This window comes from Myotis myotis, unplaced genomic scaffold, assembly GCF_014108235.1.
Source record: "Myotis myotis isolate mMyoMyo1 unplaced genomic scaffold, mMyoMyo1.p scaffold_m19_p_8, whole genome shotgun sequence".
NCBI lineage: Eukaryota > Metazoa > Chordata > Mammalia > Chiroptera > Vespertilionidae > Myotis > Myotis myotis.
Window position 1 is genome coordinate 35,724,910 of NW_023416390.1, and position 23,864 is coordinate 35,748,773.

At 50.4% G+C, this 23,864-nt stretch overlaps 1 protein-coding gene across 28 annotated transcripts in view; it reads right to left on the reverse strand.

Annotated features, from left to right (window-relative positions):
* The window catches only part of HDAC4 (histone deacetylase 4), a 257,343-nt gene that overhangs the window by 76,425 nt on the left and 157,054 nt on the right, over positions 1-23,864 (reverse strand). For 23 of the 28 annotated variants that reach the window (XR_004969397.1, XR_004969396.1, XR_004969389.1 and 20 more), the window contains 7 exons: positions 19,363-19,483; positions 16,113-16,234; positions 10,569-10,700; positions 8,023-8,135; positions 4,165-4,281; positions 3,882-4,080; positions 587-825 (listed from right to left, as the gene is read on the reverse strand). Coding sequence is in view for 8 of the 28 variants with exons in the window: in XM_036319831.1 (XP_036175724.1) it covers positions 587-825; positions 3,882-4,080; positions 4,165-4,281; positions 8,023-8,135; positions 10,569-10,700; positions 16,113-16,234; positions 19,363-19,483 (1,043 nt within the window). In the remaining 20 variants the exon portion in view is untranslated. The remainder of the gene's footprint in view (positions 1-586; positions 826-3,881; positions 4,081-4,164; positions 4,282-8,022; positions 8,136-10,568; positions 10,701-16,112; positions 16,235-19,362; positions 19,484-23,864) is intronic. The other 5 variants (XR_004969395.1, XM_036319828.1, XM_036319827.1 and 2 more) reach the window with 2 other exon arrangements.

Here is a 23,864-nt window from a genome sequence, read left to right on the forward strand (position 1 = left end):
GACTTCAGGCCACTGTAAAGTTGGGGACTTCCTGTTTTGTGTTTGCTTAAAGATAAATATGCTTGAGAAAAAAGTCTTGCCTGGCTGGCATGGCTAAGTGGTTGAGCATCAATCTATGGACTAGGAGGTCACGGTTCAATTCCCTATCAGGGCATATGCCCAGGTTGTAGGCTTGATCCTCCTGTGGGGAGTGCAGGAGGCAGCCAATCAATAATTCTCTCATCACTGATGTTTCGATTTATTTCTTTCTCCCTTCCTCTCTGAAATCAATAAAAACATATTTAAAAAGAAAAAAGTGTTGGCTGAGTGGAATTTACCATGCAGTGATGCGAACATTCACATGCATAATACTGACCAGGGACTCAGGAAGTGGCCCTGCCCACTCCAGTCATCCCCCAGCACGGGTAATTCCCCCAAGTTCCAGCTGCACACAAGCCCGTCCTTGCCGAGCGTGGGGAAGCCTGAGACCCACTATTTCTCCTGTGGCCCTCGGCCATTCAAGTTCAGAAAGGGGCAGCTGCCAGATGGCAAAGCTGAGGAAAGAGCTAACAGACATGAGGCCGTGGAGCGCACGGCACAGACCCACCTTGTTCATATGCAGCTGCTGCTGCTGAAACTGTTGCTTGTGTTTCTCCAGAAACTGCTGGTGCTGCTGCTGGATGACCAGGTGCTGCAGGGCCTGGGCGTTTTGGGGCAGCGGTGCCGACTGTGTGCGCCCCAGTGGGCGGTGCTGCCTCAGCTTGTGGATGGAGGGGGACACCCGGTCTGCGCCAACCAGAGACTGTGTGTGCAGGGGCAGGGCGCCCAGGCCTGAAAGATACCAGTCTGAAGATAACATGGAGGAAAAAAGCAGAGGGGAAGAGGAAGAAGAGAGGAGGGGAGAGAGCTGTTGAGTGAATGACAGAGACACCGTGAGCTGCAGCCGCCAGCCCAGGCGCCTCCTCCCTGGAGCCCAGCGAGTATGACTCCAGGCACACACCGAGCATCCTGAGCTGTCACTTGGAGAGTACTGTCTCTGACACCCAGGTTAATGCCATCAACAGGCATTCTGTGCAACAGGCTTCAGAACAGCTTGCCCTGCCAGAGGCAGATTCACAGGTACGAACGCCCCCTCAGAAGGTTCTGATCTGAAGAGCACTGTGGGCAATAAGAGTACCACATGCTGAGCTGAGGAAGGCCATAGTAGCCCTTCCCTGTCACAGAAACTAAGTGTGAGAGAAATAAACGGTCCTCAGGGGTCAAGTTCTTTTAAGGGTCTCTTAAAACACTGATTTCATGCACAAAGGGGGCATTAACACTTACAATCCTGATGGATATGGTCAAAACCTCTTTCTACAAATTTCTACAAGGATTTGCCAACGCCCAGGCCCACTGGCTGCACAGGAGGGTGCTGCGCCCACATCTGCACCTGAGCTAAGTGTTCAGATCCAGAGTCTGAGCTGACAGGATACATCTGGCTGTGTCTGCACTTGAATCTCAGTTTAAATTACAAGCTCTCTTGTGAACCAGGAAGTTTAATATTTTTCCTTCTGTAGGCTTTTCCTCCATCTGGTCTTTCTTTTGCAAATTGTTGTTTAGGTCATTGACCATTTTTCCAAGGGTCTATGGGCAAAAAGTTCTAACAAACCCCTTCCCCTGCAACCTGGGTATGTCCCCCTGGCAACCTGAGGTAAACAAACACTAAACATTGCTCAGGCTGAAAATGACCCTGGGTCAAGGATGTCCGACTGGGAGAAATGGTAAATGAACTGAGCACACCAGCTCCTGCTGCCCTATGAGTGACCAGAAGGCTAGAATACCCACCAGGTACCCACACCTGCTCCTCTACTGGGCCTTCTTCCCACCTATTCACCTGCCGAGTCCCACCTCAGGTCTTAAGCAACGATGCTCATTTCCAGGAAGCCTTCCCTGAAGCTCACCTGCCCCAGCACCCAGCCTCCTGCACACACCCAACTACCAAGCTCTGGGGCCCGTCTCCCAGGGCCTGGCCAGTAGGACACACTGGTCTGAAGGTTTGGTTCGCCGGCCACTCAGTCACTGTGCTCAGCTGGGTGGCCAGGCCAGGCGGTGCCCACGGTTCTGTGTGGAGCTGCAGAAACAAGCCAGGACTCTGCAAACAGTTCCTTCTCGCCTGGAAATGAACCCGATTTCTATGCGCTGCCCTGGCTAGCTGCTCAAACTCAGCCTCTGGGAATACTGGGACTTTGCTCTTTCCAGGAGTAACTGTGTGCAGAGTGCCTAATAATTGAAAACATACAAGCCATAGGGCCTGCGGGGAAGGGGACACAGCACCCGAGACCCTCCATCTTGCTTGCTCTCTGACCTGGCCAGCCACTCCTCCCACACGGGCCCGTTTCCAGAGCACTTGTGAGTGGAGCTGGTATAACTTGGTCAGTCTGTCCAACGAGATCATCAGCAAGCAGATAGGTCTGTGGGTCGTCCACTTGGGGGGACTCAGATACACTGACATAGGAAACATGCAGTGAGAACTCCTGGGTCCTGCTCAGACACAGCCACCTCAGACACATGGCTCTCACTGGGCTCAGTCACAGGGATATTTACTACGCCTATGCTATCTACTAGGCATTGCAGACTGTGTGGGTGCTGGGAGAGAGAGGATGGCAGAGCTGTAGGAAAATGCAAGGTCTGGGCTCCAGGAAGGAGGCAGGACAGATACAGTGTCCATGGAAGCTGACATAGAATGAGCACATGGGAGCAGGACAGGGGCACAGGAGCTGGCCTCATGGAAAAAGGGGTTTTGGGAAAAGGACAGGGCTTCCAGAATCGCCCTGCAGGCCAGTCAGCGAGGAGTAAAACTGGGTAGTGATGAGCTGTGTGGGAGGAAGAGGCCCAGAGGCCTGGCACAGCATATCTCCAGCTGAGAGCCCGGGCCTCACTGCAGCCAGCTGCTCAGAGCTTTCTGTGCCATGGAAATGGTCCAGGTTCCCCTGCATCAGCAGCCATAGGAGTATTCGCTATGCCTCACAGGTGACTGAGTGCTTTTAACTTTCAATTTCAATGTTAATAGCCACATGTGGCCAGTGCTCCTGCACTGGACAGCACTGTGCTACACAATGGGGGGACTTCCCGGGCCCTGATGGAAACCTGGTGGCAGCTAGAGGACAGGATGGAAAGGCAGGAAAGCAGTCAGGAGGCATCTTCCCACAGGGCCCACGGGTCGTGGAAGGACATGACCTGAGCCCTGACCAGCCAGTGACTCTAAGGAACCAAGTGCTCGAGAGGGACAAACAAGCATAAAACAGGAAAACCAAACCAAACCCCCGTCTGGACCCGCATGCTCCACATTTGGACTCTGAAGCCTGCTGGCACCTGCATTTCCCACTGAGGTTGGGGGTCAGAGATTTGGAGGTGAAGCTCTAATGTTGCTGTAGATTTTACTTCTGAACAGAGAGAGAGATTCGAGAAGGCAGAAATGAAACTGAGGACGGTTTCCAGATGAGGACGGGCGACCGCAGCCCCCACACGTCTGGCAATCCTTAGTGACTCTGTACACCATCACTGCTATGAAGACTCCATCACAGATTTCCCACTTTTTCCTAAATATAACTGTCCTTTAGATGGGGCACCATTTTAATAAAAATTTACTGCTGATAGAAATTGACTGTCCTCCCAAGTCAGGGCTGTGTTTCTGCCACTTGCTTAGCTTGACCCAGAGGAAGACGCAAACCAGAGGAGCTTCAACCTCCTCTTGAGAGGGCAGGACCTGTAATTGGCATGTCGTCCACACAGTTCTGTGAGGGAGACATGATGCATCATGTCACATGCCCGGACATGGGGGAAGTGAGGGAAACACAGGGTGGAACAGGCCTCCTTGCCAGTTCTGTGAGCTGGCAAGGCCTGATGCCGTGCAAAGCGCTCACCTGTGACGAGGGGCGTCTGTGTGGGTGGCTGCTCCAGTAAGACCATGTGCTGCAGGAGAGGGTTGTGAGCTGCCCCGCCGTCCCGCTCCAGGGGCGCCGTGCTCAGGTAGGGCGTGAGGTGGGTGCCAGGAAAGAGGGAGAGCCGCTGTTGCAGGGCTGGGAGAGCCAGTCTCTCGGCTTCCTGCTGGCCTGCCGCCCCCTGGAGAGGCACAACTGGTAACATCTAGGCTACATGCCTGTGACAGCTGACCCGCACCACACAGACCCTCGGAAGCCTACTTACAGCAGAAGGGCCGGTGGCAGGAAGTCCCAGTGTGATGTTGGGCAAGGATGGCGATGTGTAGAGGGGAAGTGGGGCCACGGAGCCTTCCCGAGTCACCAGTCTGTGTGCCAAGCTGGTCTGGGGACAGAATACAGGACGACCATCACACAGAGTCTGCTCTGGCCAAGTGTGGGCAACCTCACCAAGGGGAAGGACAACAGAAAACACTTCTGGGCAGATCATGCCCAGAATATAAAGATGAATTAACAGATTAGAGCATGTAGGTGAGTGTAACATTTCAGAGCAGGTGGCAAGCATAAAAACACAGATTCATGATCCACCAAATTCTCATTTTTATTCAAATTGCTTACTCATGGCAAAACTACAAGAAGAAAACCTAGGAAAATGTATTTTAAAATATATTCTTAGAGTTGGGAATGTCTTTCTAAACATAACATCAGAGGCAGAAACCAAAGAGGGAACTAAAGATGAAAAAAAACCCTCCCATGAAAGGGAAAGAATGGTGATGACAATAGTAGCAAAGTACAGGACAAAGGTTAATATATAGAGCGCTCACAAATCAAAAGCAGGCTCGTTTACACATGGGGCACCAGTTTGGCAGAGGCTTGCGGTTACTTGGAATCTGTTCATGATGTGATGTTAAGTTAGAAAAACAAGTTACAAAATCTTACACTTTTTAAAAAGAAGACTTGGACTATTTAAGTGTACAGCAAAAGTGAGGACTAGAAGGGCAGTCAGAAAAGGGTGAGCAGTCTGCAAGGAGTTGAAGCACTGAGATATTTAACATCTTCTGCTTCTAGAATAAACCTTCTTTGATAAAAAACATATTCACCAGCACATCCCTGCACAGCAAATGTGTGCCGAGCCAATGAGCAAACCACCAATAGGTGACTTTGCCATGGGACACGAAGGTGGGGGTGGCAGAAGTCTGCAAGATGAAAAATAACGTGAGGGATGAACATCCTGACTTCCTCCCATCCTTCCCACAGTGAACAACATAATCAAGGATGAGAACCATTTCACTTCCAGGGGAAAAGCTGTGGACTGAAAGCTGTTACACGTTACTGCAGATAGTGGTCACTGACTGCAGCCTGCCAGCCTGCAGGGACAAGTGCCCACTCTCAGAGTGAACATCTCTGCCTTGCAGATTCCCTAGGTGGCTATGTTGATGGTGTCATATTTTGATGTCATCAAGAAACATACACTTTGTTTCTGTGCTAAAGGCAGAACAGGATGGAACGGCTTTCCTCACGAGGAAGGAAACAGCACGTCTTGTTCCGGAGACTGGCTGCAGCTACCTGTACAGCTACCTGTAGTCACTCATGTAGTCAATGGTACAGTAATGATGAAAGGATGACTGTGAAAGCGCTCTTCCCACACAAAGCAATTTTGTTAGAAGTAAAATACTAACAAGCTATGTTTTAGGGAACATGATTGCGACTGCCAAGGAAACCATGGTTCCACTGAACTGAGATTCTCCAAGAATGAAGAGATGTTCTAATGTTTCCAAGGTTGTAACTTCCTCTTTATAACCAAGGATATTTTTTTTTTAACCTAAGTTATTTTTAGAAATAAAGCTGCCTCAGAATTACTTGGTAGGCTGACTTGCCCGCATTTTCAGTGTCAATGTCTCTGTCAGCTTCTCAGTTCTGCATACGTGCAGGGTTGGGGTCAGAGTGCCTGTGGCACCACCCTGCCAGCCACACCCCAATCATGAGGCACACCCTAGTCATAGGCGTGCCTCAATCACATCTAGCCTTCTGAACTGGACGGAGCCGCTGTCTGTGGCACGGGGAGCTCTGCATCCTCTGTATAAAGGGGGACAAGGTATAGTGAGGCTGAGCTCCACGCCGTCCAGGGGTCCCTTGCCTCCCTCCCACACAAGGATCCTACACAGCCTCTGGACTGGGAAGCCTCTGTGCCTCTCAGGGAACTGTCCAATCCTCAAAAAGGACACCTACATACCCTCACATATTCTAAGACTACCCTGCCAATCCTTTTAACATTTCTTGTGAACCCTCCTACATCTTCTATTAATTTGCACTAGCTTAATTTACATTAACGTGTGACTTGGAAAAATTAACACATACTTTAAACCAGAACCATGTAAACTCACCCAAATAAGGCATCCCTACAAGATGAAGCATTAGGTACATACCTACCCACCTTTAATAACAATCAGGGCCCAGGATCGCTATTGCCCACATGATGATCCTGACATCTTGTTCCGGAAGCAATTTCTAGGCTGAGCTCTACGCAACTTCAGGCCACACTGAGCTATGACCTGAACACCCAGGAGGACTGTCAAAATGTTCTATAATCTAAATAAGCACTTAAACAGGTAGCTTGAAAAGAAAAGGTCATAAAAGGAGATGTATAAAAGAAAAAGATGAGAAAATGGGGATTAAGCAAATTAAACAGTAATCTTAGTTTCCAAAAATCTGCTTATCAATAGTGTCTAGAACTCTGTCAGCCCTTTGGAAGGGCTGGATTCATTTCTATTTAGGGAGGAAAGTAAAAAGCTATGTCTAATAAAGTATGGCCTCCTGTCAGTCAGAACTGAGAACACAGAACCCACTCAGTAGAGCTGTCTGGGCACAAAGCAGACGGTGTTTCTGGCTCAGTCTGCCAGACACTCAATGCCGAGGAGGTTCCCCACATGGATCCCCGCCCACATCCCCACTCAGCAAGTGCAAAGTTCTCTGCTGAAGACTGGCCCGCTCGACTCCCTCTCCCCACCAGCATGAGGAGCCGGGAAGAAGCAGGCCCTTGGCTGGACCCTCGCCCTAGGTCCCGAGCCTGCACAGGGCTGGGGCAAGATAGGTGCTCCAGAGACACTTGGGGGATAAATGGAGGGAAATGAATGTAAGAGTGGAGGTCCTGGAACCTACTGCTGGATAGTCGCTCGACTCAGGTCTGGTCAAGTAACGGCATGACCTGCAGCTGGCCCTGGGGCCCTCCACTTGGCTGAAGAAGCCATCCACCTCTTCTCCTAGGAGGCCCTTCTTCCCTCTCTGCCAACCCCTGCATCTGATGTTCCCTCTAAGTGATCCCAGAACCCTCTCTGTACCCAATCCGTGATGCTAACTGACACCCTAACCACCTCCCCTTGTGGCTCCAGCATTCCTACACAAGTACATGTGCCTTGTTGGGCCAACATTTTGAGCTGTGTATCTCTCAATACACAACAAGTATTTTTGTTGTTGTTAATACTCACCCGAGGATATTTTTCCATTGATTTTTAGAGAGAGTGTAAGGGAGGGGAAGAGACAGATAGAGAAAACATCGATGTGAAAGAGATTCATCGACTGGTTGCCTTCCGCGTGCATCCCGACCAGGACCGGGGATTAAGCCTGCAACCAAGGTATGTGCCCTTGACCGGAATTAAACCTGGGACTCTTCAGTCTGCAGATTGATGCTCTATCCACTGCGCCAAACTGGCTAGAGCCACAAGTTTTTTCATTCCCATCCAATGGGCTCCTGTTCCCAACCAGCACACAGAGCCCTGTGCCATGAGGTTACGGGCAGCTGGCACCACTGGCATGTGGTTCATGTGGAGGATGGATCTAATGTGTTCTGAAGAGCCCAGGAGGAAAGAGGGGGTGCGGAAATGTTCTTTGACCATGACTCTTGTATTGGGAACTCCTGAGTCCCTATGCAAAGGAGGTCGAGTGATGAGTGGCAGACAATGAAGTCCACACCAGTGCTCTGCAGGCTGCCTCGCTCTTCAGTTTCCCTCACCACGACCTGGACAGTCAAGTCTGAAGGACAACTGTAAGATGCAGTCACCTCAAGCAAATCAGCTCTTTGAACCTGCCTCGGGGCCGGCAGGAAACAAACAGAAAGCGGGACACTGACCTCGGCTGGGATGCTGGGGACGGCGGGCGCGATCCCATTCTCCGTGCTGATGCTCCCGGAGCTGTTGTTGGGCGAGCTGGGTGCGGAGCCGGGGGCACTGCTGCATGCAGAGTCTGTAGTGGAAAGACATGCTGTCAGCCATACTTGGCTCAAGTCCCAGGAAAGTCATAGGACTCACCTATTGACTGGGGCCTGAGCTGCTGCTCACCAGCATGTGGACAAACTCCAGCAGGAGAGAACATGACCAGGGTCCCCAAACAGCACTGTGCAGCCCACTCCCCATTTTTAGCTTTGCCAACCTTTCAGTTCTGTGGATGCCACAGCTGAGACTTTTGAGCTGTACACATTATCAATTTTATTTCTCTTTTGTGTTTTCAGATGATCTTAAAGACCAGAAAGACAAGCCCTTGGACACTAATTAATATTCTAAACAAAAGGCCAGGAAACACACAAGCCCAATGACTGAGAGCAGGGAAAGGTTACTTGTGGTCACCAGGAAAGCCATGCACCATTAGTGTCCACTTTGAACACATCCTCTCATCCTTCCTGAGTTACATCGAGGTCCAGGGAAAGCAGAGCTTGTAGTTTCTGCGGCTGATCTGGCTTATGCGGAAACACACACTACAGCTTGTGTGAGTAACTGTGAAGGTACAGTGGCTGCACACTGCTCGTGGGGAGAGGGCTCCATTCGTGCTGCTGACAGAAGAGAGGAAGGTGTTCTGTCCAGTTGGCCTTCTGAGTTCCAGGGGAGCGGCCATGAACACAGAACTTGCTTTCTCTGCCCCAACCTATGACCATGGCCACCAACAGGTCCTGTCTGCTGGGAAGTCAGCTCTGCTCAGAGCATGGGCCCCTCTAGCCACTGGGGCCATGCTGCCTAGGACACCTGCACCTGTCCCTCAAGCTTTTTCTGGCCTGTGCAGCTTCCCTCATGTCCTGGCCCAGGTTCCTTTGGGTGCTTTTTCTATGAAACACACTCAGTGTCAATCAGGAGTTGCACACCCAGTCTGCTACTTGTCTCAGAGTGATGGTCTAGTCCAGGGGTGGGCAAACTTTTTGACTCGAGGGCCACAATGGGTTCTTAAACTGGACCGGAGGGCCGGAACAAAAGTGTTTGTGTGAACTAATATAAATTCAGAGTAAACATCATTACATAAAAGGGTACGGTCTTTTTTTTTTTAGTTTTATTCATGCGGCCCGCGGGCCGTAGTTTGCCCACAGCTGGTCTAGTCTCTTGAATTAGATCGAAAGCTCCTGGGCAGCGAGGACCTGAGTCGTTTTTGTGACCAGCCAGGTCCTGACTCACAGTAGCATCAGCAGTCATGGCTGACATGACATTCACTCTAATGCTCAGAAAGAAGCCCGGGGACAGTTCCATCTCCCCAACAGTGTGGCTAGAAATAAACGCTGGCCTTAGAGCTGGCCCCGACCAAGGTGCTGCTCAGAGGAAACCAGGCTGTGCCCGTGGGCACACAAGTGCTTTAACATAACGGGATTCTCTAATTCACACAGAAGCGTCAAGCTGGTGAAACCAAGAGGGACTTCAGACAACGTTTCTTCATTTCTTTAAATGAGGCCTCTACACTAGAACAACTAGAGGAAAGACCCCACATTGAAAAAGGAAGACAAAGACAAAAACGGCTCCCCAGATTCTTTTACACTAATCCACAAATATGTGGAGGGAGGCTCTAGGCTGGGTTTCCCCTGGGCGGAGGAACCTCAAGAGCAGCGGGGCAGGGCTCCAGGTACTTATCTCATCCCGAAGGTGTTGGGACTCAGAGTGTGAGATGTGGCCACTCACATAGGGAGGACCAACGCCGAAGGCGCCCTCCTGGTCCCGAGAGCCTTGGTTTTCAATCCAACACTGTACTTGGTGCAAATGCCCCCACCCCCCCCCCCGCTTTCCAGGCTACCTCTAAGCAACTTCTTTGTCCTGTGCTTTCAGGAATGTGGACGTGCGCCCTCATGACATGGTGCACCCCCAGGAAGCGGGGTGTGCCTCGAGGTGGGGTATATCTTGGATAGGGGATTCACTCTTGTAAGGGGGTGCTCCTGAGGACTGGGGTGCAACAGGGGACCTGGGGTATATCCCTGTGAAGGGATGGGCACTTGGAAAGGGTCTCTGCCCAGTGGGTGTATTCTGCGTCTCCACCACTAGGTGGGATCCAAGAGCAATGCACTCATTACGAGAAAGTGGAGACCTGGAGCTCCCCATTTCTCTTCTGCCTACCTGCTGGCCCCTTGCTGAATCATTTTGATGCTCTAGTGGTTCTAGCATTGGAGCAGGTCAGACACGCGTGACTCCCCACTAACAGGGCAGGATGAGTTAAAACCCCACCTTCAGAGTAACCTCAATCTGAATTCCTGCAGACCTCTCCTGCCCTGTTAGCTTTGTCGTGCTCCCTGTGCCTAGTGACTAATGCCGGAGCAGGGACAGGTGTGCAGGGTGGGCTTCAGCCTCAGAGGTGCTAAAGAAAGAGCCTCATGGAGAAGGTGGTGCTGGGTTGGTGGGCAGGCAGTGGGGTTTAAACTCTCTTCTAACATACCTGTGACATCCAAAGGACGCTTTTTTAGAGCAGTGACCACAGGCCCATCTTTCCTGCGCAACAGAGGGCTGCTCCGTCTCTCAGCCACTTTCTGCTTTAGCCGGGACCGTAATTTCAGATTGGGTTCTGAAGCTGCATGAAAAGGAGACGTCATTACAGCCAGACAGACACAACCTGGGTCAGGGTTATTTTGTGGTGGTTAAAAATATGCACACTGGGTAAATATTTGCTTAACAGCGGAGTGAAGGCACTATCCTGAGGCCTGTGGGCAGAGTATTTTCAATCAAACAGCGAGTAAAACACATCTGATGCCTTTGGCTACATTTCTTCACATATAGGATTATAAACTTGTGTCAGTGGTGTCATCAAAAATAATGCTGTAACTGTGCCTTACCAGCAGAGGGGAAGAAAACTGAGAACTGGGCTTTTTGGGGCTTTGTCCCATGGGCATTATTCTGACCTTACACACTTTACACACTTTCCTGCTCACCTACCACGTATCACAAAACCAGAAGCAAGCTGCCTGCTGGAGCACCTGTGTCCTCTGTGAAAGTCACTAACACCAACCCCACTGGGATGAGGGTTAATCAAGCCAGGTCTCAACATCCTAGTTCACCTGAACACAGGCCACAGGTGTTTCGGCTTGGTTTGGTTTTTATTCATAGCTCTGCTTGTGTAGACGGAGCTATTCGCAAACCTGGGACTCTAAGCCCATGGTGGTTCCTAAGTCTTCTGTACCTAGAACCCAGGCCACCCCTGACCAATCAGGTATTAATCTTTATACACTCACATGGAATGGTGCCTCCACTATAAGATTAACTGAAAAAATGAGTTACAGGACAAAATGCACAGCAGGTATTTTAACAAAAAAGCCAGCTATATATACCATACACACACACACACACACACACCCAACACACAGGCTCTAAACTGTCTGCAGATAACAAACTATTGGCAGTAGCTGCCTTGGGAAATAAGACTCGGGGTCCATACTTTTGTGTGTTAATTTAATATAAGCATGCTTTACTTATGTAATATTTCATATTAAAAAATTTACTCTATGTGATGCTGCTTCAAGGTGGTGGGTTTCCTAAACCCCCTGCCCTACTCAACTGGGCTCAGGGCAGCTTTCCCACTGAACAGTGAAACCTGCAGATCAGCACAAGATCTCATTGGGCACTTTTCATACTGAAAGGAGGTCAAGTCTGACAGATGTCGGTTTGAAGGCTGAACACAGAACAAGGTGTGAGCCACTTTCCCAGTGTACAAGCTGCCTAGTATTGAACAACACTCGCTATCCCTAAGAGTTTCTTTGGAAAAGCACAACAAAGTCTTCTTTAAAACCCCCTGAACACACTCATGCCCATTTTTAAAGAGCACTATTGCTCCATTTTAAAGATGGGCAAATGCGCTTGGTGGGGTCATCTGCCCACGTCACCCGGTGAGGGCACGGCTAACTATGGAGCTCTTCCTCGCCCAGCAAGACAGCTTCAGCCAGTGACAGAGGAAAACCCATCCGGCTTCCCATGGCAGCAGTCAACTGATACTTCTCGTGAGCCACTGCGAACGGGGCCATCCATGTGGAGAGGTGCAGAGCTGGATGAATGTTCTAGAAGGAGGAGCAGGAACCTGGGTTGCAGTAGTGAATCCAGGCTAGAAGCCAAGTTGTGGGTCTGCTGCCGGGCCCATCATGGTGCAGGGACCATTGGGAGCACAGGTTCCTTTCCCAGGCTGGCCTTTCTCACTGCAACAATTCTCCACGAGGCTGAGGAAAGCCTGGGATTTGCTTTGTACAACAAACGGGGAAGACAGTATGCCCATGCCAGCCAGCTGGTCTCCTGCTGGGGAGAGTGGCCACTGTGTTGGAGAGCCAGGTGGGGTCCTGAACAAGCAGGCTCCATGCAGCGCAAAACTGTTCTGAGGTCCCAGAGTCATGGACAACATGGGAAAAGGATTGTGGTGAGATGACAACAGATTGTTTTGTGGTTCTGGTCTTTTTTCATCAATCGGAAGTCACATTTACAAGTCTTTATGAAACAACTAGAGGCCTGGTGCACGGATTTATGCACTGGTGGGGTCCCCAGCCCTGGCCCGTGGGGATCAAGCTGAAACAAGCTTTTTGACATCCCCTGAGGGGTCCCGGATTGCGAGAGGGCGCAGGCCAGGCTGAGGGACCCCACCATATATGAATCCGTGTGTGCACCAGGCCTCTAGCATGCATATAAGATCTTTGGTTAATCACTTCCCGCCCTCCCCCCTCCCCCCTTCCCTTCATCAGTCTGTTCCATGTTTCCATGCCTGTGGTTTCTGCTCCTGAGTTGAGCATCTGCCCCCATGGTGGTCAGTGGGCATATAGCTACTGGTTGGCTGGTCAAATGGTCGGTCTGTTGCTTAGACTTCTATATATACTAGAGGCCTGGTGCATGAAATTCATGCACTGGGGGGGGGGGGTTGTCCTTCAGCCCAGCCTGCACCCTCTCCAATCTGGGATCCCTCTCACAATCTGGGACTGCTGGCTCCCAACTGCTTGCCTGCCTCCCTGCCTGATTGCCCCTGACCACTTCAGCCCGCCAGCCTGATTACCTCCTAACCACTCCCCTGCCAGCCTGATCAATGCCTAATTGCTCCCCTGCCAGCCCGGTTGCCCCCAACTGCCCTCTCCTGCCAGCCTGGGCCCTCCCCAACTGTCCTCCCCTGCCAGTCATCTTGTGGCTGTGGGTGCTGCCATCTTTGAGGGTGTGGCAGTCAATTAGCATATTCCCTTTTTATTGACTGTGGACACTGCCATATTTGAGGGTGGGGCAGTCAATTAGCATATTCCCTCTTTATTAGATAGGATAGATTTTTCAGCAGCCAGTATCTTCAGAAATAGAATGACCAAGATGCTACTGGAGAACAATAACATCCCTATGCACCATCACTGTGACAAAACTCTGCTTTTAAAGGGGAAGAGCCTGCTTTCCTCAGTATGAATGTAGAACCAAATGCTGTACTTCACGGAAATCTCAGGTTAAGTCGTTTGCTGCCCCACGGACCAGGTGCTGGGGATGTCGACACTTCTAGGACATCTGCCACTGCTGGACTTGAAAAGGATCAGAAAACCAGGGTTAGGGCAGCCCCTGAGGCTCCACCCAGAAGACCCAATGGGGGTGGGCACCACTTCACCTGCTCTGTACCCCTGTCTAGAAATGACCCCTCATATTCTGGTTGAAGGTAGAGGACAACTCCTGTCAATCCCTGGGAAAGGGGCAGGGCTAGAAGATGAAACCTGACATCCCAGTAGAACAAGGCATGCCTTGATGTCCAGACTTCTGGCTATAAATGCTAGTGTTTCCTTCAGTGAGGTCTTCTCAAGGGGTGTCCTGTGGTTCCCTAGGTTTCTGACTCTGGCATTGAGGAAAGGGCTGAGGGTGAGAAGTCTGGCCAGAATGGGTCACTGGCTGGGGAAAGGATCAAGAGTGCCCTAACAGCTCAGGAAAACACAAGCAGATGCTTGTCACTGGAGGCTATCTGAGGGAGGCATAGGAGGCCAAGAGCTCCCTAGTTATTAGGCAGGTGGGCAGGCAGGGTGCTCTAACTCCCCTGAGGATGCAAATACTCGGACAGATGGATGGGCTTTTCTCTTGAGACAGGACAGGTGAGAGTGTCACCCATAGAAGCCACCAAAGCCCAGGCAGGAGAGCAGGATGTGTGGAGTGCAGTGAGATTGAGGACATATGTTACATGCTCACACATTGTGGGAAGGGCAACAGAAATTAAAGGTAAAATCATGGGATTATTTAATTGTACATCACACCTGTTAGAGGTGATCATTTTAATTCATCCAAGGCATTTTGTAACTAACATTTCATTTAAAGAGTTTCACATAACTGACTGTTTCCACAGAAATGTAGGTGTAAATTATTTAGAATTAATTAGATGTCCAGTGTTTGAAAGAAGACACCTGTAGGATGACACAGGACATCTCACTGCAAGATCTCATTTAAACATTTTCCCTGAAATCTTCGTATTATTAATATTATTGATGTGCTACTGATGTCTTTTGATAACTGACAGTGCAGTCATTTCTTGATTAAGCTCCCTGGGCACCAAGCACACTCAGCACATGAGGCAGGGCCTTGGCCTGGGTCTCCCTCCCAGCCCGGTGCACGCCACTCACCATGGACTCCAGCTTTGCACGTCTGCACTTGGTTAATTACAGCTCCTAAGGGGGCTGTGAAGGGCAATTGGAGGGTGGGCCCCAGACCCTGACAGACATTTCTTTCTGTCCAGCTGGTGGACGCTCTTTTTAGGGGAACTCAAGATCATTCTTGGCAGATGATGAGTGAGAACCACACCTTCAAAGTAAAGAGGAAAGGACAGAAGCCCCACATCCACCTTCAGCATTAAAGGTTTTACACTTGTTTGCAGGACCCCACCTCTGGCTGGGAGGGGCTCCAACATCTAGTCAAGGCTCTGGGGTCAGCACCAGGGACATGGCTGTACTGCTGTGGCCCTTTCCTCTCACACACTTCGACTGCTAGTCAAGTCTCGCTGAGGTTGAGCTTCAACCTCCTTCCCTGCAACTTTGCATCCTGGTCTGACCCCTCTCTGGGCACAGCTCCACCTACTGAGAGGCCCCACATCTCAGTCTTAGGGTAGGCTGGCAGGTGAGCCCCCACCCCCAATGCCTCATCATTGGGGTAAAAGACCTGGGGTGTGACTGCTTTAAAACATTTCTGTCCCGAATTAACTGAAATCTTCTTGATAACACAAAGTTTGTTTTTACAAAAACACAGCTGCACAGCAGACTATTCCCATTAAGCAGGTGTCCCCACTTACCCACACTGCCCTGTGGCCCAGGCTCTGCTGCTGTTCAGGCCCTGGCCTCCCTGAGACAGAGCTCTGGACGGCCCTCCTGCTCCAGCCCTCCCCTTCCTCAGCCCCAGTGCACTGCCAAGGCCACTCTCATCTTCTTAAACGCCACTGCCTGCTTAAACCACCAATGCTGCAGAAAGTCCAAGAGGCCCGGCACCCTGTTTACATTTGTGACAGAGGTGCTGCTCCCCTCTGGCTTGTTACAAAGGTGCTGCTCAAACCCCTAAGACCTCCCCCTGCAATGTCCCTGATTTCTTTCTCATACAGCTTTTCCCCCAACTCCAGGGCCCCGACCACCCCCGCAGCGTGGGCTCTGCCCAGAGACAGCACTGACAGCCAACAATAGAAGACCTCGAGGCCCATCACAGGAGCAGTTGTGATCCCACACCCACCAGGGGACACTCTAGACTGGGACAAAGTACAGCACACCACCAAAAGAAGAGTAAGTTTGCATGTTTACAAATGAGCTTGAGGGTTAAAAAGTAGGTGCACATACAAGACGTTCATTGCTTTTGGTATGAATCACACAGGAATACTTAAGAATATTGTTTAAAATGATGCTCTAATAAAGTAGCACCTATTTAAAATAAGCAAGGGCTTCCTGTTAGTGCCAGGTGGACTTGGGGATATGGAGGGTGCAGGTACAGAGCCCACCCCATCCTCACACCATCAGACAGGGACACTGACCTGTTTTTCTGAGAGGGAAGTCGTCTTTGGCGTCATACATGCCCAGGACCGGGTGGTTGTAGGAGGCCGACACACCGCTCTGGGGCGGGGAGCTCTGGTCCAGGGAGCTGTGCTGCGTTTTCCTGGGGATGACATGCAAAGACATGGCTTAGTGAGTGTGGGGCATGGACCCAGTGTAGCCTGGCTCCTCGGAGCAAGCCGCACCGAAGTCCGAGACACTGTCCCCATGAATGGTCCCCGCTTTGACATCAGCTCCAGCTCAGCTGATGGCCTCCTGGGCAGACCAGCCTCCTCTCTGGGGCCAGCCTGAAAGGAAACCAAAACCAACACTGACAGAGAGGCAGATCATGTGACCACACCTCCGCCACCTGACCCGGTGCTGAGAAGTCTCTGCCAGGCCACTGCTCTCAGGTGGCTCCTGACTTCGTCTGTACTCTGGCCACCAGGGTCACCACCGACAGAGGGGCTTGTCCTGGGGGGACAGGGCCCTGGGGCAGACAGGTGGGCTCCAGGTGTAAGAAACCAAAGGTGTGATTGGGAGTGGCTGTGAGGGGAAATGGGAGGGCTTTGGGATGACTGCTGGAGCTGTCTGTGGGTCCCTGAGGGCAGAAGCCACGTGGTACTTCCCTCCAGCAGAGAACCTGCAGCTTTCACCTATGCCTCCACCAGGACACAATCACTGCAGACATTTTCCTTCTGTGGGGAGGGACAGGCTGCCCTGGAGTTGATCTATACATTTACTTCTTTATGAACAGCCATGCAGAACGCAGAATCCTTAAAATGGCTGGCAGGCAGGCTGCCACAAGGAGGCTCAGGGGAGAGGAAGGCCTCAGAGGGAGGGTGCTGGCTGCCCTCCGGACAACCATTAGCAAGCTCTGTCCTAGTGGAACTGCCAGCTGAGTCTTGTGGAAGCACCAGAGGTGTAATGAATTCTGTAAAATTCAAACTGTGTAATCTGCTTAATGACTGAAAACAAATTTGCCAAACTTATTTGGAATTTGTTAGACTATTTATTTGAATACACAGGACTTCTTATCCATGCACCTGCTGCTATTTGAATTAAGAATGTGAGCTTCTAAGTGCTTACAGGTGGATATTTGAATGTTCAAGAGCAAAGCAGTGTAAAGAAAGTGTCTCTTACGGAGACCAGGTCAATGAGCAGGGCTGGTCCATCGAGTGCCTGGCACCAGCCCGGCCAGGCCACGCCCCACTGCTACAGGGACAAAACTCCATCAGGACGTTCTCATATTCCAGGGGACCACCTGCGGCCTGGGCTGGGAGTCCAGGCTGGGACAGGGGCACCCATGGGCCAGCTGCAACCTCATCATGGGTCACCTCTCCTTCAGGCACAAAGCCCTCCTGTAACCTGCAGTTGTACTAAGACCCCTAAGGCCTCACCCCAGGGACTATCTCCCACAATGTCATTCAAGGTCTGGGGGTTAACACCCTCTACCGAATCAGTTTTACAGTGTATCCTAGGGGCAGCCACTTGCCAGACAGGTGAGCCCCGAAGTCCTGTCCTCTTCCCTTCCTTGCTCCCAGACACTCCTTGTGGACCCCTCCCTAGAAGCCCCTACACTTCCAACCTCACAGCTCCTGCCCTGTCTCTGCCAGAGGCCACCCGTTCTCTGCAGCCTCCTGGATGCAGGTGATGCACTTTCCCAGCCTGTGGCCTCCATGCTCCCCTCATCCATCAGCCCACCACCATGGCCTCTACTCCTACCCACCTAGTCTCTCCTAGTACCACAGTTACCCTAACCCTCCTCCAGGGCCCTGTGGCTGCCATCCAACAACCCTGATGTGCTCAAGCCATGCCTCCCACTCTGACTTGCCTGGGCTCACCTCGCTGACACTGCTCCTCTTCTGGATAGGTTCCCGGGGCCTCCTCACCTCTCCTCATCTCTTTTAAGGTTATTTGCCAGCTGTCTCAGCCTCCCTCCAGCTATTGCCCTTACAGGTCTATAGTCCAGGTTCCTCTCTGTGCCTCCTGATCCCTGAGCCCACCCCACCCCAACCCAGCTTCATTACTGCTGCCCCCAGCTCAGCTCCATGGACACCACCACAGCCATTTCCCAACTGCTACCCTCACTCAGCCAGCATCCACCTGCCACCCCAGCCTAGACAGTGGATCTTTCCCATGACAAAACCTGTGACTATTACTAGTGGAGAGACCACAGGTCAGACTGGTGCTACCAAATGTGGGGTCTCCAAGTGCACTGCCCCAGCACTTCTAACGAACCCACCCCTCTCAAGTTGCTAAGGGCTCAGGACTTTGTTATGACTTTGCATGAACCCCCATGGCCTTCCTTCCTGTGTGACTGTCACTGGTTGAGCTGTATAAATACCACAGCAGGTCATGGCATGAGCACAGCCTGGTGTCCCAGCAATGAGCAGTCACAGCGAGCCAAGGGGAGCAGAAAAGGGCCTGGGGACAAAATGCCTTTAGGTTGCATTGAGATACCTGATATGTCATCTAAGGGAATAAGTGGGGTTACCTCAATGGGATTTGGTGTTTTAGTACTTTGGAGCTTGAGGACAGCTACATTTTTTCCCAATGAAATTAATGGTAGTCACATTTTGATTTATCAAAACTACCCTATGGGTTTCTCCCAACATGAAATTACCCGGGCGGGCATTAGAAACCTAAATATAAGCAAACATCTGTGAAGCACCTTGGTCAGTGTTAAAAGCCACAAGCTCGCCACGCCCTTCAAACCTGGCCTGTGTCCACGGCCAGCGCCCTGGAACTGTGCTGACAGAACATTCCCCCTGCACATGGCATCACCACTGACAAGGTCAGGACTTTCGGCTTCCAGCATGAGCAGGCTCTTTGATGGTCTCTGTCATTGTGCAGGCTCTGGCAGAGGCTCTTACGTAAAAATAATAAACACACTGCAGGGGTTTACTGACTCCCTAAGAATCAATAACACCTGGGGAAGAGATTCAGAAGGTGCCTATGGACAATTAAGACCAGAGTTCCATTTGAAGTGGATCCTTTTGTGGCCTGAGAAGACCAGGAAAGCCAAGAATGATGGGCAGGCCCCAGCTCTGGTCATTTTAAGAGAGGGCCACGCTCCTCTGGGTGACTGCAGTGCGTCTTACCACCAGACCTTGTCCTTCATAGCATTTTTGCTATTTGTCTTGGGAGTGTCTAATTCCACACCCTCCCACTGCCTTCCAGGAGCAGAACTGGTGCCACTCAAATCTATCACAGATTGCATGCTTGGGGCCCTGCCCACACCCCACTTACCCATACCAGTAGCGAGGATCACTGGAGATACAGTGGTTCAGGCTCCGGTGGGCCAGCGCCTTCTTTTTATTGAGGACAAACTCTTGCAACTTCATCTTCACTTCTGTGCTGGCCACAGCACCTGGCGTGGGAGAAAGCACAAGGCAGTGACTGGAGGCTCTGCCCTGAAATGGTATAAAGGGGCTGGAGACATTGAGATTGTAATTCAGGAGGCTGCTGACACCAAGGAAGCTTCTTGAAGGAAGGAGAAGGCAGAAGAAGCTTTAATAAGAGGTCCTCTTCCCGCCAAGGATTTTTACATAACTGCATTCTACCAGACGTGCAGAAGCAATCAATATGGGGACAGACTATCCCCTCACACAAACCCACATCTTAAGGAAGCTTTAATATCTCTCTCTATATAAAAGCCTAAGCGATCATTTGACCGGTAGCTATGATGTACACTGACCACCAGGGGGGCAGATGCTCAACGCATAGGCATGGACACATGGAACAGACTGATAAATCTCAGAGGGAAGCAGGGAGGGTGGGAAGACATTAACTAAAGATCTTATATGCATATTAGAGGTCTGGTGCATGGATTCGTGCACCAGTGGGGTCCCTCGGCCTGGCCTGTGGGGACTGGGCCGAAATCAGCAGTCCGACATCCCCTGAGTGGTCCTAGATTGCGAGAGGGCACAGGCCAGGCCGAGGGACCCCACTGGTGCATGAATCCATGCACTGGGCCTCTAGTTCTTACATAAAAGAACATTCTGGCCTTGGCTGGGTGGCTCAGCTGATTGGAATGTTGTCCTGTACAGTAAAGGATGACAGGTTCGATTCCGGTCAGGGCACATACCCAGGTTATAGGTTGAATCCTCCCCAGTCAGGGTGAGTGCAGGAGGCAACCGATAGATATTTCTCTCTCACATGACTGTTCCCCTCTCCCTTCCTCTCTAAAATAAAAATAAATAAATAAAAAAGTTCTGGACTGAGCACTGGCAGCAGAGTGATTTCTTTCTCACTACAGCACTAGAGGCAGAATCTCAGAAGCTTTGTACACACCAACACGTCCCTCCCATGGCAACGGCAGCAGGGATGAAGCCTGCATCCTGGGCAGGCTGCCACACTCCTGAACCCATAAGGCAGCAGGTTCCTTTGCAATCATATCAACATTATATATAACACATAATATCGAATGCACATTTCTGTTTCTTCCAGCCTTGCAGCTACTGAGGCAGAGAGTACTTCACCAACTGGACTAAAGTCAAGGTCATGAGCTTTGTGGTTTGTTGGGCTGCTGGTTGGCCATAGCCTCTCCCACCATAGAACAGGTCAAGGGTCAATGGTGCCTGCAGCTGCCCTGGAGGCCCCTTAACCTTGCAGATGCCCCTCCTCCTGTGAGGTTCCTTCCAGCAGCTCAAGGGACAAGAGCCTCTTGGTGTCCCCTGTTGGGGTGTCTTGAAAGTAGCACAAACAAGCTAATCTCAAAAGAGACACACAGAAATTAAAGTCCAAACTCACACTCCCACACCCAACCTGTGAACATCTACCCTGTTTCCTCAGAGCTGCCATTGATTACTCAGAATCTGTGTCCATCCCCCAACAATGATGGGCCTAAGTATGCCCCATCATTGTATAGACTCAAACAGCATTTTCATGGTGGGAAAACATTCCCACAGTGAGTGAAAGAGAGTTTACAAAATCAAGTCCTGACTATGGGGCATCCTTAGATTTTCCTTTGTTGTGGTTAGAAACCACGCTGCAAAGAACATGTATGAGTCAGTAACACTGTCCATGTGAAGAATTAGTGCTTAGGAGAGACCATCAAAATGAGGACATCTAACAAGTTTAATATTATAGTCCTTGGAACATCTTCCAAATGCCTTTAAATACTTGTGACTTCCTATTGGCCACACACCAGGGGCAGGTCCCCTACATCTTTATCAATAGTTGGGATTAGCACTTTATCTCTCAGTACTTGGCATGTTTTAGTGCCACTGGCACTGCAGGAAAGTGATCAAACTGCATGATGATAATGAGGAGGAAGAGGGTGAAGACAACCCCAATGGCCAGTCAAAGGACATAACCTTCAGGTCCTTCTACACCTGCTGTCTCAGAAGGAGAAATGGAAAGCAAGACGAGAAGCAGAGTTTTCACTGAGCAGGATAAGAACACATCCCAAAAATTTCCAACAAATGAGAATCCCTGTTAGCTAGCCTAACCTCAAGAAATACCTATTCACATGGATCCACTTTCCCTTTATGGGAGGGATGGTATTTCTTACCTGTAAGCGCTCTAGGAATAGAGAGAACCTCACACATTTCTCATTTAGGAAGTCACTGCCTCTCCCTGCTTTGGCCACACCCTCAAGCTTGCATCATGGGCTCCTGAACTCCGAGAAAGGCAAAGAACAAATGCCCACCCCCAGCAGGAAGGGCACACAATAAATCCCAGTAACAACTAAGGGCAGGAAGGTGTGGCCAGGGCACATGCACTGCCCAGTGGAGACGATGGCCCATTTATGCTAAGTACCCACCAAGCTGGGACACCGAGATGCCCTTGTCCCCTGAGCTGCTGAAAGGATCCTCATAGGAGGAGGGGTGTCTGCAGGGCTGAGGGGCTACAGGGCAGCTGCAGGCACCATGGCTCCTTGACCTGCTCAAGGGTGGGAGAGGGCACCGTACCAGGCTCTCATGAAGGAAAACAAACCCAACTCTCCAAAGAACACTTCCTCATCTTTAAAATGATCTGAAAGGCTCCTTACCCAGCTAAATGAACTAAACAAATGATGCAGTGCCTCCCTGACCTGTCCAACCAAGTCTACTTTAGAAGAAGTGGCCAATGGTGATGTGGTCACAGGAGTGACCCCGACTGGCCTCCTCCAGCCACCTTTAGCTGGGGCCTGAGTTACGGGTCCCTCCTCACAGGGGCCAGTGCGCATGACCCAAATGCACGTCCTCTCAGCTCCCCACAGGCCTGACTGCAGCAAACAAGTAATGCCAAGGCACAGACCTGCGACTTTGAGTGCAAAGGAAATCTTCTTTTTTTCTTTGTACTTCATGAGGATACAATTCAAAAAGGAAGCTGCTGGTTCTGATTTATGTACTCACCTCTCAAAGGATTTTTCCACTATAAATCGAAGTTCTGGAATCAATAACGCCTCTTCAATAAACAAAAACCAAATGTCTCAAAATTTCTACTTTTTAAAATAATTCATGTACATTATCATTTATTCATTTGAGAGGATTTATAGAGACCTTACTATGTGCTAGTACTGATCCGGCCAACATAAGAGAGACAAAGTCTCATACAACAGGGTGGAGTGGGGCAGGGGGCTGTCTAAAGAAAAGGCAGGTAAATAAAAGATAAATAGGAAGAGAGATATGAAGTACAGTAAACCAGATGGGACCAAGCAGATAGGTGGGAGGATCTAGACCACTTTGGGACACATCAAATAGGTGAGATGACCTGACCAGGTAGGGATCCAGCAGATGGGTGGGAGAACCTGACCAGGTGGGGGCCCAGCAGATGGGTGGGAGAACCTGACCAGGTGGGGGCCCAGCAGATGGGTGGGAGAACCTGACCAGGTGGGGGCCCAGCAGATGGGTGGGAGAACCTGACCAGGTGGGAGCCCAGCAGATGGGTGGGAGAACCTGACCAGGTGGGGGCCCAGCTGATGGGTGGGAGAACCTGACCAGGTAGAGGTCCAGCAGATGGGTGGGAGAACCTGACCAGGTGGGGGTCCAGCAGATGGGTGGAGGACTTGACCAGGTGGGGGCCCAGGCTGAGGGGCTGGAGAATGAGCTGGTGGACACAATGAATTAAACAAATCTGTTTCTACCTTCAGTTGCCTGTGCCTGAACCTAACTCCTTTTTTTTATGCTCCACGTTCCTCTGAGGAAGGAAATGGAACAAATGGATCACTTTCAGGATCAGATGTTCAGTCTTAACTCCAGCCTTTTGAGCCATTTTTACAACAAAGTAAATGAGTTTCCTAGTGAAGGCCCCTTACTCTCAACCAGGCTATTATAAAGGACAGTGATGAGAGTCGACATGCTCATTCTGACCTGCTCAGAGAACAAAGACTTGCTTTTAAATTTATATTAAGAGACAGTGTAGTTCAGATTCTTAAAGGTAGTAAATCTAACTAAAACTTAACTGATTAAAGATCGTGTATCAATGCTGAGATACCATAACTCCCACAAATTCTGAGAATTCACTATTCTTTCAAATGAATGGTATTAATGGTATCAGAAATTTAAAAAAAAAAAAACACCTGCAGAATTATTTAAAATTAAAAGTACTGTAAATGTTTACAAATGTAACAAAAGTTTGAATTAAGTACTTAAAAAGAAATTAATTTTAAAAAACAAGAATCTGGACAGCAGTGTGCCCTGCATTTCCAAGTGTGTAACCAGGAGCTTGATCACAGGCAGGGCCACAGCCGCCAACGCCAGGGCCTTCGCACAGGACCGCACTCAAGGTGGCAGAGCCGACCCCAGTGTGCCAAATCCTCACAC